Below are 14334 nucleotides of genomic sequence, written 5' to 3' on the forward strand. Positions count from 1 at the left end.
ACAAAGACATTTTTAGACGGAAGCCCAAATCCCATTATATATTTATCATGCTAAATATTGCTGAAAAAACACCTTTCATATCTGAGGCAGGCACCGTCTGCTCCGGCAGGCACCGTCTGCTCCTGTTTGCACTTGGCAGTAGATATTTTTCATGAAATTAAACCACGTTTGAAGCTACTCCAATACACGGGTGCACACAGAAATACACACAGAGGCCGGGCCAGTTATGTTGTGAGCGCACCTGCTTCACCCGGGCCTGGTGTTCGGCGGCACGAGCGTCAAGTTCTTGCTGCATGCGGATTCGGGAGCGTTCCATAGCGGAGTGCATGTTCATAAGAAGATCTGAACACACATACATACATAGACATGTATTAGAATGGTCCTTATATTTCAAAGTAAGTTTCATAATTGAGGGCACTCTGTGGATTGTTCCTTGTTGCTGACTTACGCACATTCACAACATTTCAGCCTAGTCGAAGGATGTTCAGGGGTCCGTTCCGAGTTGTGATGTTTCACGCTATGGTTTTCAAATTGGAAATTTCTACCATTTTTGGGAGAATTTTAGAACAAGCTAAAACATTCTGGAATGTTCTGGATACTTTTTGAATAAACCTTAACTTTCGATAATAAAGTAGAAATGTATGGGTTAGGTGGAAAATCCATGACATTAGCTGGAGTAATCTGGAACATTCTGGAAAGTTCTGGAACACCCTGCAGCATTCCAGCATGTAACATTTCTCTCCAGGAGCGTTCCTCCAGGGTGTTCTAAAATATTTCAAATTGTACAAAAATGAAGTTGCTGGCAGGATATACAAACACCCTGCTTCACCCCCAGAGAACTATTTAGAAGTGATGTAGTGACCATAACGTGATCATGAAACCATTTTTGACTCTGAATTGGCTGAATTGACTAACATTTGGTGAATAAATCACCCACGTGTGCATAAAATGGCTTCTTTGCCTGAAGCATTGAGCAGATTATACAACTAAGTGGCGGTGATGTGACCACGGCACTTGTGCCAGACTATGTGCAAGGTAAGGCCACATGAAGTGTTGAACGCTCGCTGGCAAGGTCACGGGACAGACCCAGGTGTCATGGGTTGACTGACTGAGATGACTGGCCGACACACCACCTGTGCCCCTACTGGGCCAATTTGCTGTGCTTTAGGCACCCGGCACTCCGCTTGCTGTTGTGAGAGTTGCTTCTCTCCCCTCCGTTGTTGCTGGAGGGCGACTGCATTCATATGCCCAGTAGCGTTCTTCAAGAGCCTCCTCCACAGAGCCCGAACTTAACAGCGCTGATACCAGTCATCGGCAAGTCCACTCAGCTCCACATCCTCTTGTACCACATCACTCCATCTCTTCTATAGCCCATGCCGCGCCCCTTTTAGACCCCCTCTATCCGATTGAACAAAAACTTCTGTTTTCAGGTGGAAACCATCACAGCAAATTTACTGTATTAAGTGAAGAGAGCTCTAAGATACCCGAGATTATATACAGGTTAAGGGGGGGGGGGGGGGAGCCAGGAAGGCCGTGGGGGCGGGCTAAGTTAAGCCGCCTTTTGTTATGCTGCAGGTGGGTGAGGGGGATGGAGAGGCGATGGCGAGCGGTGATCAAAAGCAAGCGCAGTCAACTGGAAGAAATGGAAATGGCTGTACAATTATAAGGTAGCTAAAGTTTGACTTGGTTGATAACATCTTTCCAATGTTTGCTCAATTTGAAACCATCCTCTTGGTTGAAGTTGAGTCTATGTTTGTGTATCTGCATGGCTTCATGGACAAATCTTTGGTAGTATCCGGGAGGTTTGCAGAGTACTTTGGTATCGGAGAAAACAACATCATGAGAACCCGCTGTGTTGAAACGGTTATCAGCTACGGCCGAAGAATTCGTTCTGCCGTGTTTCAAATCTGATTTGTGCTCGTGAATTCCGTCAGAAATATGTCGTTTCACCTCCCCGATATAGCAGTCACCGCAGGTACAACTTAATTTGTAAACACCGGGGTACTGTAAGTCAGGAATGACATCCTTTGCGGATGGGATCAGATCACGGATTTTGTGTACTGTATTGAACCGGACCTGGATCTTGTGTTTGTTTAGAATTTTGGAAATCTTTTTGGTAACGCCTGCTATGTATGGCAACGTGATGATTTTGATCGGAGTATCAGGTGGTTGTTTCTGTATGGTGGGAGAAACAGCTTGGCGGATAGTACGATCAGAGTATCCGTTCATCTTGAGGGCCAGATGTACATGTTTTAATTCACTGGCCAGGTGGTGTTGGTCAGAAATGCAATGAGCCCTATGGTATAGTGTTTTGATGAGATAATTATTTTGAGCCAGGTGGTGGTGGGAATCAGGCTTCAAGTAGGAATCTGTGTAGGTGGCCTTCCTGTAAACAGAATGTCCAAAAGAGCCATCAGGCCTCCTCTCAAACAGAACATCCAAAAATGGCAGCTTGCCATCTTAAAGATATGCCGCGATAACAAGGTAATACCCATCGCTTTCACACTCACATCTGTTGCTGTATCTTCACCGACTGTGGTGGTTCCTGCTTTAACTACAGCAGTGCATAATGGTGTGGTGGTACCTGCTTTAACGACACCAGTGTATACCCTCTGTAGCGGTACCTGCTTTCACTACAGCAGTGCATACCGACTGTGGTGGTAAATGCTTTAATTACAGCAGTGCATACCGACTGTGGTGGTGCCTATCACTACAACAGCGCAAAGCGACTGTGGTGGTTACCTGATATCACTGCAGCAGTGCATACCGACTTTGGTGGTACCTGATTTCACTACAGAAGTGCATACCGACTGTGGTGGTGCCTATCACTACAACAGTGCAAAGCGACTGTGGTGGTTACCTGATATCACTGCAGCAGTGCATACTGACTGTGGTAGAACCTATCACTGCAGCAGTGCATACCGACTGTGGTGGTTCCTGCTTTAACTACAGCAGTGCATAATAGTGTGGTGGTACCTGCTTTAACGACAGCAGTGTATACCCTCTGTAGCGGTACCTGCTTTCACTACAGCAGTGCATACCGATTGTGGTGGTAAATGCTTTAATTACAGCAGTGCATACCGACTGTGGTGGTGCCTATCACTACAACAGTGCAAAGCGACTGTGGTGGTTACCTGATATCACTGAAGCAGTGCATACCGACTGTGGTGGTAAATGCTTTAATTACAGCAGTGCATACCGACTGTGGTGGTGCCTATCACTACAACAGCGCAAAGCGACTGTGGTGGTTACCTGATATCACTGCAGCAGTGCATACTGACTGTGGTGGAACCTGCTATCACTGAAGCAGTGCATACCGACTTTGGTGGTACCTGATTTCAATACAGAAGTGCATACCGACTGTGGTGGTGCCTATCACTACAACAGTGCAAAGCGACTGTGGTGGTTACCTGATATCACTGCAGCAGTGCATACCGACTGTGGTGGTTCCTGCTTTAACTACAGCAGTGCATAATAGTGTGGTGGTACCTGCTTTAACGACAGCAGTGTATACCCTCTGTAGCGGTACCTGCTTTCACTACAGCAGTGCATACCGATTGTGGTGGTAAATGCTGTAATTACAGCAGTGCATACCGACTGTGGTGGTGCCTATCACTACAACAGTGCAAAGCGACTGTGGTGGTTACCTGATATCACTGCAGCAGTGCATACTGACTGTGGTGGAACCTGCTATCACTGAAGCAGTGCATACCGACTTTGGTGGTACCTGATTTCACTACAGAAGTGCATACCGACTGTGGTGGTGCCTATCACTACAACAGTGCAAAGCGCCTGTGGTGGTTACCTGATATCACTGCAGCAGTACATACTGACTGTGGTAGAACCTGCTATCACTGCAGCAGTGCATACCAACTGTGGTGGTTCCTGCTTTAACTACAGCAGCCATAATGGTGTGGTGGTACCTGCTTTAACGACAGCAGTGTATACCCTCTGTAGTGGTACCTGCAATCACTAAAGCAGTGCATACCGACTGTAGTGGTTCCTGTTATCACTACAGCAGTGCATACCGATTGAGGTGGTAACTGCTATCACCCCAGCAGTGCATACCGACTATGGTGGTAACTGCTATCACTACAGCAGTGCATATAGACTGTGGTGGTAACTGCTTTCACTACAGCAGTGCATACCGACTGTGGTGACACCTCTTTTCACTACAGCAGTGCATACCGACTATGGTGTTACCTGGTTTCACTACAGCAGTGCATACCGATTGTGGTGAAACCTGCTATCACTACAGCAGTGCATACCGACTGTGGTGGTACCTCCGATCACTACAGCAGTGCATACCGACTGTGGTGGTACCTGCTTTCACTACAGCAGTGTATACCGACTGTGGTGGTACCTGCTTTCACTACAGCAGTGCATACTGACTGTGGTGGTATTCTGCAATGATTACAGCAGTGCATACTGACTGTGGTGGTACCTGCTATGATTAGGGCAGTGCACACTGTGGTGGTACCTGCTTTCACTACAGCAGTGCATACCAACTGTGGTGGTCACTGCTATGACTACAGCAGTGCATACCGACTTTGTTTGTGTCTGCTATCACTACAGCTGCGCATACCAACTGTGGTGGTACTGATTTCACTATAGAAGTGCATACCGACTGTGGTGGTGCCTGATGTCACTACAAGAGTGCAAAGCGACTATGGTGGTTACCTGATATCACTGCAGCAGTGCATACTGTGGTGGAACCTGCTATCACTGCAGCGGTGCATACCGACTGTGGTAGTTCCTGCTTTAACTACCGCAGTGCATATTGCTGTGGTGGTACCTGCTTTAACGACAGCAGTGTATACCCTCTGTAGTGGCACCTGCTTTCACTACAGCAGTGCATACCGACTGTGGTGGTACCTGCTATTACTACAGCAGTGCACAATGACTGTGGTGGTACCTGCTATGATTAGAGTAGTGCATAATGACTGTGGTGGTACCTGATGATTACAGCAGTGCATACTGCCGTAGTACCTGCTTTCACTACGGCAGTGCATACTGACTGTTGTGCACCTGCTTTCACTGCAGTAGTGCATACCGACTGTGGTGGTAAATGCTTTAACTACAGCAGTGCATACCGACTGTGGTGGTCACTGCTATCACTACAGCAGTGTGGTGGTGCCTGATATCACTACAACAGTGCAAAGCGACTGTGGTGGTTACCTGATATCACTGCACCAGTGCATACTGACTGGTGGTTCCTGCTTTAATTACAGCAGTGCATATTGCTGTGGTGGTACCTGCTTTAACAACAGCAGTGTGTACCCTCTGTAGTGGTACCTGCTTTCACTGCAGCAGTGCATACCGGCTGTGGTGGTACCTGCTTTCACTACAGCAGTGCATACCGACTTTGGTGGTACCTGCTATGATTACAGCAGTGCATACTGTGGTGGTACCTGCTCTCACTACAGCAGTGCATACTGACTGTTGTGCACCTGCTTTCACTGCAGTAGTGCATACCGACTGTGGTGGTCAATGCTTTAACTACAGCAGTGCATACCGACTATGGTGGTCAATGCTATGACTACAGCAGTGCATACCGACGTTGCTGGTGCCTGCTATCACTACAGCAATGCATAACAACTGTGGTGGTACCTGCTATTACTACAGCAGTGCATACTCACTATGGTGGTACCTGCTATGTTTATAGCAGTGAATACTGCTGTGGTGGTACCTTTCAGTTTCATTTACTTGGAATAACCCTGTGAGCCATTCAGCTCTTGATTCGGGTACAACCGTAACAAAGAATAAAATTACACGATACATTTAAAATTTACTGTAAGCAAATTGAGACATCCCCTACAAAAACAATAAAATCTTCCAGAAAAAGCACATTTGTTCATGCTGCGTACTAAGATCACAATAACAATCATAATACAATTAAAGGATCGGGCTAAACTAAACCTTTTTAGAAATTACAAAAATAATGCTATAAAAACAACATAACAGTGATCATAAGAAATGTGAATGAAAGTTAACAATAGCGACATACATGACATATATTACTAAACCTAGCATCCTTCGCTAGCTGCACGAGTCAATCCATAATAGCAGGAATAACAATAGTAGTAGCAGCACACTATAATCAAAATACATGATAATTTCTCGCTTTGGTCATCTATAGATATATATTTGATTTCAGGTCACTGGATAGCAGTGGCAGCTAGGGTTGTACGACTCCTGTAGAGCAGTTTTGAGTGATGGTCTTGTAGGTAGTGATCTAAGCTGGAGTTTATTTGTGATAGCATTCCAGATCCTGGGGGCATCTACAGCAAAGGCCCTTCCTCCAGTATTTGTAGGGCAATAAGGAATACGAAACTGTTAAATGAGCGAAGATCTTAGCTCATATTTGTTTTCCGAAACAATGAAATCCAGCAGGTAATCTGAGAATTTTCTGTAAGTACATCGTAAATAAATAAATAATATCTGATGCATAAGCCGTCGATCATTAAGAGATGTTAAGTTTGACCCAATGTAGAGATCGCAGTGGTGGGTCCTATATGGGCAGTTCAATGCAAATCTTAAGACCCAGTGAAATATTGAGTCAAGGCTCTTCAGAGCAGTACAGGGTGCTGATTTATATACGATGTCACAGTAATCAAGTAGAGGCATTATGGTAGCTTTTATCAATTCCAAACGGAACATAGGTGGAAAACAGTGTTTTTGTCGATAGAGAAAACAAATTTTAGTTTTTGTCTTTTTACTAATATAATCAATGTGTTCTTTAAAATTCAATTTTGAATCAAGGATGACCCCAAGAAACTTATAGATATTGACTTGCTCTAGTTCATCATTAGTTTTTGAATATGCTTTAGTCCTGGTGAGAAGCATAGCACCTTGGTTTTGGAGGTATTCAGGACTAGTTTAAGAACATCTAGCTGTCGTAGTTTGTCGAAATCACCCTGGAGCCTAGCAATCACGTCATCCGGAGAGCGTCCAGCAGTAATCAGTATAGTATCATCTGCAAATAGATTTACCCTTGAATGATTCAGATCAGTGCCTAATTCATTAACATAAAGAGAGAAAAAGATGAGCCGAGGACTGAACCCTGTGGAACTCCTTTTGTTATCTTAACACTGTTTGACCTCCAACCATCTATGAATACAGTTTGGGTGCGAGAAGAGAGGTAATTTTTTAACCATTCTACCGCGTGTTTGGAGAAACGAAGGCATATTAGTTTACTTAGCAGGGTGTTGTGGTCCACTGTTTCAAAAGCTTTGGACAAGTCAAGAAATAGACTGGCGCAGTATTGCTTTTTATCAAGGCTACTGTAAATGTGATTTAGAGAGTCCAATGCAGCAGTTGCGGTGCTGTATTTTTTTCGGAACCGTGATTGCTTTCTATGTAATATATTGTTGTCGGACAGGAAACTGCTAATGTGATAGTTCAGATATCACAGACATTGTCAATATCGAATGAAATACATAATTTGTAAATGCCTGTATGCTGAAGTGTCTCAGGGAGTGCTTCTCAACCAATTGAGGGGGGAAATTGGGTTTGGCCAATGATCTCACCCCAAATATGAAGGAGTGATCGCTAAGGTTATTACCCAGAACGCCAGTCACTGTGAAATTGTGAGGGCAATTGTCAATAGGACGTCAAGCAGTGATGAATGTCCCAGATTTCTTAGGTTGGGCCTTGTTGGGACATTTATTAACTGAAACAGGTTATTAATGGGAACAGGTGAGTAAATATTGCTACAGTCAGCAAATACTACTAAACAGTCAGTAGATATTACTACGGTCAGTAGCTACTGCTATAGTCAGTAGATACAACTGTACAGTCAGTAGATACTGCTATGTTAGAAGTTACTACTATAGTCAGTGGATACTACTATAGAGTCAGCAGATACTACTATAGAGTTAGTTGTTACTACTATTGAGTCGGTAGATACTACTGTAGGGTCAGTAGATACTACTACGGTCAGTCGTTACTACAGTCAGTAAATACTACTATACAGTCATTAGCTACTACTGCCTCAGTAGATGCTACTGTACAGTCAGTAGATAGAACTGCAGAGTCAATAGATACTACTTACTCTATTGTATGTAGGGTGTGTAGGTATACCTACGAGGGGGTAAAGATATTTTTTGACGGGGTGGGTCGACAATTTTCGGAAACCTTTTAAATCAACTATTTACCCCCCACTTTCTATAACTTTTTGGACTTTTGCAAGCTTCTTATAATTATGTTGGTGGAGAAATGGACAAACGACACACCGGGCTTTCACAATACCTTAGTATCTGTGTATGTATATGTAAGGTTTTTAATATAAGTTTTGAAATATATTTTTCGCACCCGGGTAACGCCGGGTGCTTCCCGCTATTCTTCTTATATATATAAAAGTCTCCACGTGCGTTTGTAAGGGATTGGCTCTCGAACACTGGGGTTTACGTCGAAAAAATTGCCAGCCAGCACACCCTAAGCCCCGCGGTGGGAATAGGCTATTCCTTTTTCACGCCCGTCACCTTTAAATTAGTTAAATTAGCGATTTAGTGGGATTTACCTATATTTATTTATTGCACGACATCGACCATACCAACTCATGCCAATTGCGTGGGGGGGGGGGCCTGCCAAGTGATGCGCGTTCGGGTATATGGAGGTGCGGGCTATCCCAAAAATATTTTACACGTGACATGTCATAACTCGTTAATTTTTTTCATGGTAGGACTATCCACTATGCAACACTTACCTTTGACTAAAGCACTGCTGAATGAACCACTCACTAAAATTACAAATGTTATCACGTTTTAAATGAATTGTTTGTACAATTAAACGACAATGTTTGAAGTGCGCGCAGTTTACCAGCGACGGGAGAGCTGGGAGAGAGGTGGGGGTTGGGGGGTGGGGCAGCTGGGGGAGAGAGAGTTGGGGGGTGGGGCAATGGCTTACCTTAATGCGCTATTATCTGGGCAGTGCTGCAATCTACCAGTGCTAAAACTGTACTTATCTACCAGTTATGTGTTACTTATTTATTGGACATTTACTTTTGTTACTTATTTAGTTTTAAGTTCACTCGTTTCCGGTTAGTTTGTTTTCTTTGTGCACGTTATGATTTTAATGTTAACAATTGATGTGGAATGTATTACAAATGTAAACTTCTTATTAATATGATGGAATCAAGCTGCGGTAACAACGTTAAATATATGAATGCATTCGGGGTATATGGAGGTGCGGGCTATCTGAAATTTGTTTAACACAAAACGCTATTTTTGCGGGGTATATGCGTCTGCGGGTTATATGCATATGCGGGCTATATGCGGGAAAATACGGTAATTAACGTCAGTGCACTGGCACTCTATTATCTACACTGCTAATTTTGCTTTTGCCCAATATGAGTGTATAGCAGTCTATTATCTCGTGCCTGCTTCTTTACCTCACTCGGTGTACTGCCAGCCTTTCATGTCGACTGTATCCTGCTTTTTCAGCTGCTGCCCGTATTGCCAGCTTTTAATGTCGACTGTAGCAATTCAGTCGGCGTACTGGCACTCTATAATCTAGACTGTAGCCTGTTTCTCAACTTACCTGTGCGTACTGATGCTCTTTCATGTACACTTATTTAAGCTGATTTCTTCTATACATTTCTACTGTTTCGATTGCTCACGTCACGCTATTTACTGATATGTAGTACTGCCATGCTCATAGCTGTGCCATCATCGGGGATTGCTGTGCACGTCGATGTATGTGTGTGATTCGATGTGTGTGTTTGAGTCCATATGTGTGTGCGTGTAGGTCCATGCGAGTGCGTAAGTCCATGTGCGTCTGTCTTTTTCAAACGGACAACGCCCGATGGGTGTGTACATCGATGTGTTTGTGTCAGTCCAAGTGTGCGTGTCAGTCCATGTATGTGTATCAGTCGCTGTGTGTGTTAGTCACTGTGTGTGTTAGTCTATGTGTGTATGTGTTAGTCGATGTGTGTGCATGGCTCCACGTCAGTGTGTAAGTCAATGTGCCTTTGTGTGTCTATGTGTGTCAGTCGATATGTGTGTGTGTACGTCCATGTGTATGTGTGTCAGTCCATGTGTCTGTATGTTAGTCCACATGTGCGTGTAAGTCAATACATGTGTGCGTGTCACTCGATGTGTGTGTGTAAGTCAATGCGTGTGTGTGAGTTGATGTGTGTGTAACTCTTCTTTTGAACTCTTCTTTTGAACAAAAGAATGAAGGGGGCGTGGGAGCGTGGCGGTGAGGTGTGGGAAGCTGTAAGCCCCAGGCTACTTTGGGCTCGCCTTCCCATCAACCGGAGGCGAGGAATGGTGGTCGTGGTTACTTATGCCCCCACCGAAGATGAACATCCGTGGAGGGATGCAGGCAAAGCCGATGAGTCAGATGCCTTCTATGACCTCCTGTCACAGGTGCTGGCTAAAGTGGCCCCTCGGGATAGAGTCATCATGTTGGGTGACTTCAATGCCCGAGTTGGTCATGATACTGGCACCTGGTCTGGAGTGATTGGAGGGCATGGGCCAGATCAGCTCAATAACAATGGTAGGAGGCTGCTAGATTTTTGTGCAGCCCATGGGCTTGTAATTACCAACACGCTGTTCCGGCATCGGCGCATCCACACAACATCATGGATGCATGCTGGGTCCAAGCAAGAACATCTGCTGGACTACATAGTGACAGACCAGCGGATGCGAGCCCATGTCCTTGACACCAGGACCTACCGTGGAGCTGATCTGCCCTCTAACCATCGACTAGTCATCTGTAAGATGCGCCTGCCATTCTTCCACTCCGGTGGTGGGTGTACACCCAGGACCCCATTCCAACCTAAAGTGGCCTGGTCTCAGTTATCTGATGAAAGTTGCAAGCGAGAATTTCATCATCGCTTGCGGCTGGCATTGGCATCGTCCCCGACTCCTCCTGATGTCGAGGGTAAATGGGCGAGGTTTAGGACTGTGACTCATGCAGCTGCAATGGCTGCTTTGGGTACGCGGTCCAGACCTCCCCAGAGACCCTGGCTGACAAAGGAGGTGTTCAGGATGGTTGAGAAAAAGCGACAGGCCCACTGTCATTGGCTACAGAATCCCACGTCAGAGAATGAGGAGGCTTACCGCAGCCTTCGCTCGGAGGTTCGGAGAGCCGTGAGGCGCTGCAAGGATGGGTGGTGGTCGCGGGTTGCTGAGGAGATGGAGTCTGCCTCAGTGGCCCGTGATCACAAATCTCTATTTAACTCCATCAAAAAAGTAACCTGCAGCGCCACACCTATTACCATCATTAGGGGAAAAAACGGTGATCCAATCTCCGACCCCCAGGAACAGGTTTGCAGATTTGCTGAGCATTTCTGTGAGGTCCTGGGGGAGGGAAAATCCCTCAGCCAGGAAAATATCGTGGCACAAAGTGAGGACGACCCTGCTGAGGCTGCGGTGCCTCAAATATTGGAAGAAGTCACCCCCTGTGAGTGGCTGGCTGAGGTGCCATCTGTTGAGGAAGTACTGAAGGCGATCAGGAGTCTGAGACCAGGAAAGGCAGCGGGCAGAGATGATCTCCCAAGCAAAATGCTGAGGGAGGGTGGCGTTTGTGCAGACTGCCCTATATGACATCATAACAACGGTCTGGACCACTGGACGGGTTCCGCAGGATTGGAAGGATGCACTGGTGGTCCCCCTTTTTAAGAAGGGGGACCGCACAGACTGTAACAACTACAGGGGCATCTCACTCCTCAGTGTGCCGGGAAAGGTCCCGGCAAGGATTATTCAGCATCGCCTTGCCAGGCACGCTGAGGAGAGGCTTGCGGAGCCCCAATGCGGTTTCAGGAAAGGGCGGTCCTGCACAGATGCCATATTTTCTGTCCGTCTGCTACAGCAGAGGTGTAGGGAATTCCAACAAGACCTACATCTCTGTTTTATTGACCTGGTCAAGGCCTATGATACCATCAATAGGCCTGGACTCTGGATTGTTCTTCGTGCTTTTGGAGTACCTGACCCTCTGCTCACGATCATGAAGGACCTTCATGATGGTGAGCGGGCCCGGGTAAAACTACGTGGCCGGGAGTCAGAGCCATTCCCTGTTAACCTTGGGGTGCGACAGGGATGTCCTCTGGCTCCCACATTATTTAACATCTATTTTGACCACGTAGTTCGTGAAGCCTTCAATAGCTGTACCGGGGGAATCTCCATATGGTACAGATATAATGGGAGGCTGATCGACGCCCGGGTGCGGTCAAGGGATGGCTCCCTATTGCTCAACCACGTTATGTATGCTGATGATTTGGTAATAGCTGCTCATTCAGAGGAGGAGTTGGAGACGCTGCTGCTGAGACTGGAGCGTGCCACTAAGAGGTGGGTCCTTACCATCAGCCCCACCAAAACTAAGCACCTGCCTGGGTATTTTATACCATCGGACACTCCACCCCCACAACTCCCAATCGGTGATGGGGCAGTTGTGGAGAGTAGAGAGTTTCCCATACCTGGGCAGTGTGCTTATGACTGGCTCCAGTTTAACAGCAGAGGTCTCACTCCGAATCAGTCGAGCGGCAATATCTTTTCATCGGTTACGTAACGCTGTGTGGAAGCTACCTGGTCTGTCGCTCCGCACTAAGCTTCAGGTATTCTCGGCCACGGTCATTCCCTCCCTTCTCTACGCTTGCGAAACGTGGACCCCCCTAATGGAACATCTTCGCCGGTTAGAAACATTTAGGCTGGCCTGCCTACGATCCATCCTGGGTTTAACCAGACTGGATTGTGCGAGCTCAAAAATCCTTGAAAGATCTGGGCAAGGTCCCATCGGTGAGCTCCTCCGGCGGGGAAGGCTGCGTTGGCTGGGTCATGTAGCCCGCATGCCCATTCACCGCATGCCTAAACAGCTTTTGTTTGCATTAGGAGACCACCTTTGCCAGTAGCAACATATAGGTTTTTACCATTTTATCTGTGCCAGATAAAAGGGTAAAAACCTATTACTATAGCTTATGTTTGGCCGGATCGAGGGGGCTAAACGGGCGCGGCACGAGCTGGAGAAGAGATGGATGTGGTACAGGAGGACGTGGAGCTGAGTGGACTTGCCGATGACTGGTACCAGCGGTGTCAAGATCGGCCTCTGTGGAGGAGGCTCGTGAAGGACGCTACTGGGCAGTTGGAAGCAGTCGCCCTCCAACAACAACGGAGGGCGGAGGAGCGACGCTCACAACGAGCGGAGCGCCGGGTGGCTAAAGCACAGCAGGTTGGCACAGTAGGGGGCACAGGTGGTGCATCAGCCAGTCATCTCAGTCAGTCGACCCGTGGCACCTGCTGGGTCTGCCCCGTGACCTCCTGCCAGCGGGCGTTCGACACTTCACGTGGCCTCAAGGTGCACATGGCCTGGCACAAGCGTCGTGGTGACGTCACTGCCACTTAGTGGCGAATGGCGGTTGTTGTTGTATCTAAAGTGGATGTCTATGTGTATGTAAGTCCATATGTGTGTAAGTTGATGTCTGTGTGAGTCCATATGTGTGTGCGTGTAAGTCGATGTGTTTCTGTGTAGGTCGATGTCTGTGTGCAAGTCGATGTGCGTGTCTGTCTCTTTCGCCCGGGGCAACGCTGGGTACTTATCGCTAGTTATGTATATATATAAGTACATAGTTTAGTCCTTATTCAGTGTCTACTCAGCGCTTCTTGGCTTGTCTCTTGTATTCATTAAATGGAGCGTCTCTCGTCACTGTCCAGCAATAGTCTGCAGGAATTGATGGGCTCCATCTGCCCTGATATTACAATGGTCCCAACCACGCTCAGGATTCCCATGAGCTGAGGCTCAGACATGCAATGGCTGAGCTGCGCATGTGCCTTTGAAAGCAACTGCGCGGCTCAAGCCAGAGCTGAGCCGCGTTAAGAGGCAAAGCCAGGGCAGGGCCGTGACTAAGAATAAAGTGGTGTTGACTCATCGATCGGTAAGACCTGGGTTGCTGATGCTGGTGCTGCTGCTGCTGCTCCGGCCCCATCGCAGCCACGGGGCGGCTCGGCGCACAGTGAAGTAGAGAAGAGCGCAGAACAGCAGCAGCGGCCAGCCAAAGCGAGCGAGCAGCTCCGACACTAACGCCCACAGATACAGAGGAGGGGGGGGGGAGGCAGTGAGACACTCACTCACACAGGGGGTACACGCAGGACACATTCGCGATACTCGCGATACTCGCGGCTCCCACCCGCATCGCTGGCACCGCGTATCACCGCGGGTTCCTCATTCCGCGGGTCCATCTTTCCTCCTCCACGTCAACCACGCGGCTGTGAGCGTTTACTCCGCACGCCGCTCTTTCGTCTAAAACGTCAACGTTCATAAACGCATACGCCCCTTCAGTAAACACACATACAGACGTATAATAATCATACACACGCATTCATAAAACGTACACCA

The 14334-nt window shown here is 47.1% G+C and overlaps 1 protein-coding gene across 1 annotated transcript in view; it reads right to left on the reverse strand.

Annotated features, from left to right (window-relative positions):
• The window catches only part of SELENOS (selenoprotein S), a 33155-nt gene extending 18911 nt beyond the window's left edge, over positions 1–14244 (reverse strand). Inside the window, exons 1-3 of the mRNA XM_032965302.2 lie at positions 14126–14244; positions 13881–14015; positions 242–342 (exon numbers count right to left, since the gene is read on the reverse strand). Coding sequence (XP_032821193.1) covers positions 242–342; positions 13881–14015; positions 14126–14177 — 288 coding nt within the window. The 5' untranslated portion in view covers positions 14178–14244. The remainder of the gene's footprint in view (positions 1–241; positions 343–13880; positions 14016–14125) is intronic.
• Positions 14245–14334: the final 90 nt, after the last annotated feature.

Source organism: Petromyzon marinus, chromosome 34, assembly GCF_048934315.1.
Source record: "Petromyzon marinus isolate PM22_M1 ecotype Great Lakes invasive population chromosome 34, UKy_Petmar_22M1.pri1.0, whole genome shotgun sequence".
In the NCBI taxonomy this organism is placed as follows: domain Eukaryota; kingdom Metazoa; phylum Chordata; class Hyperoartia; order Petromyzontiformes; family Petromyzontidae; genus Petromyzon; species Petromyzon marinus.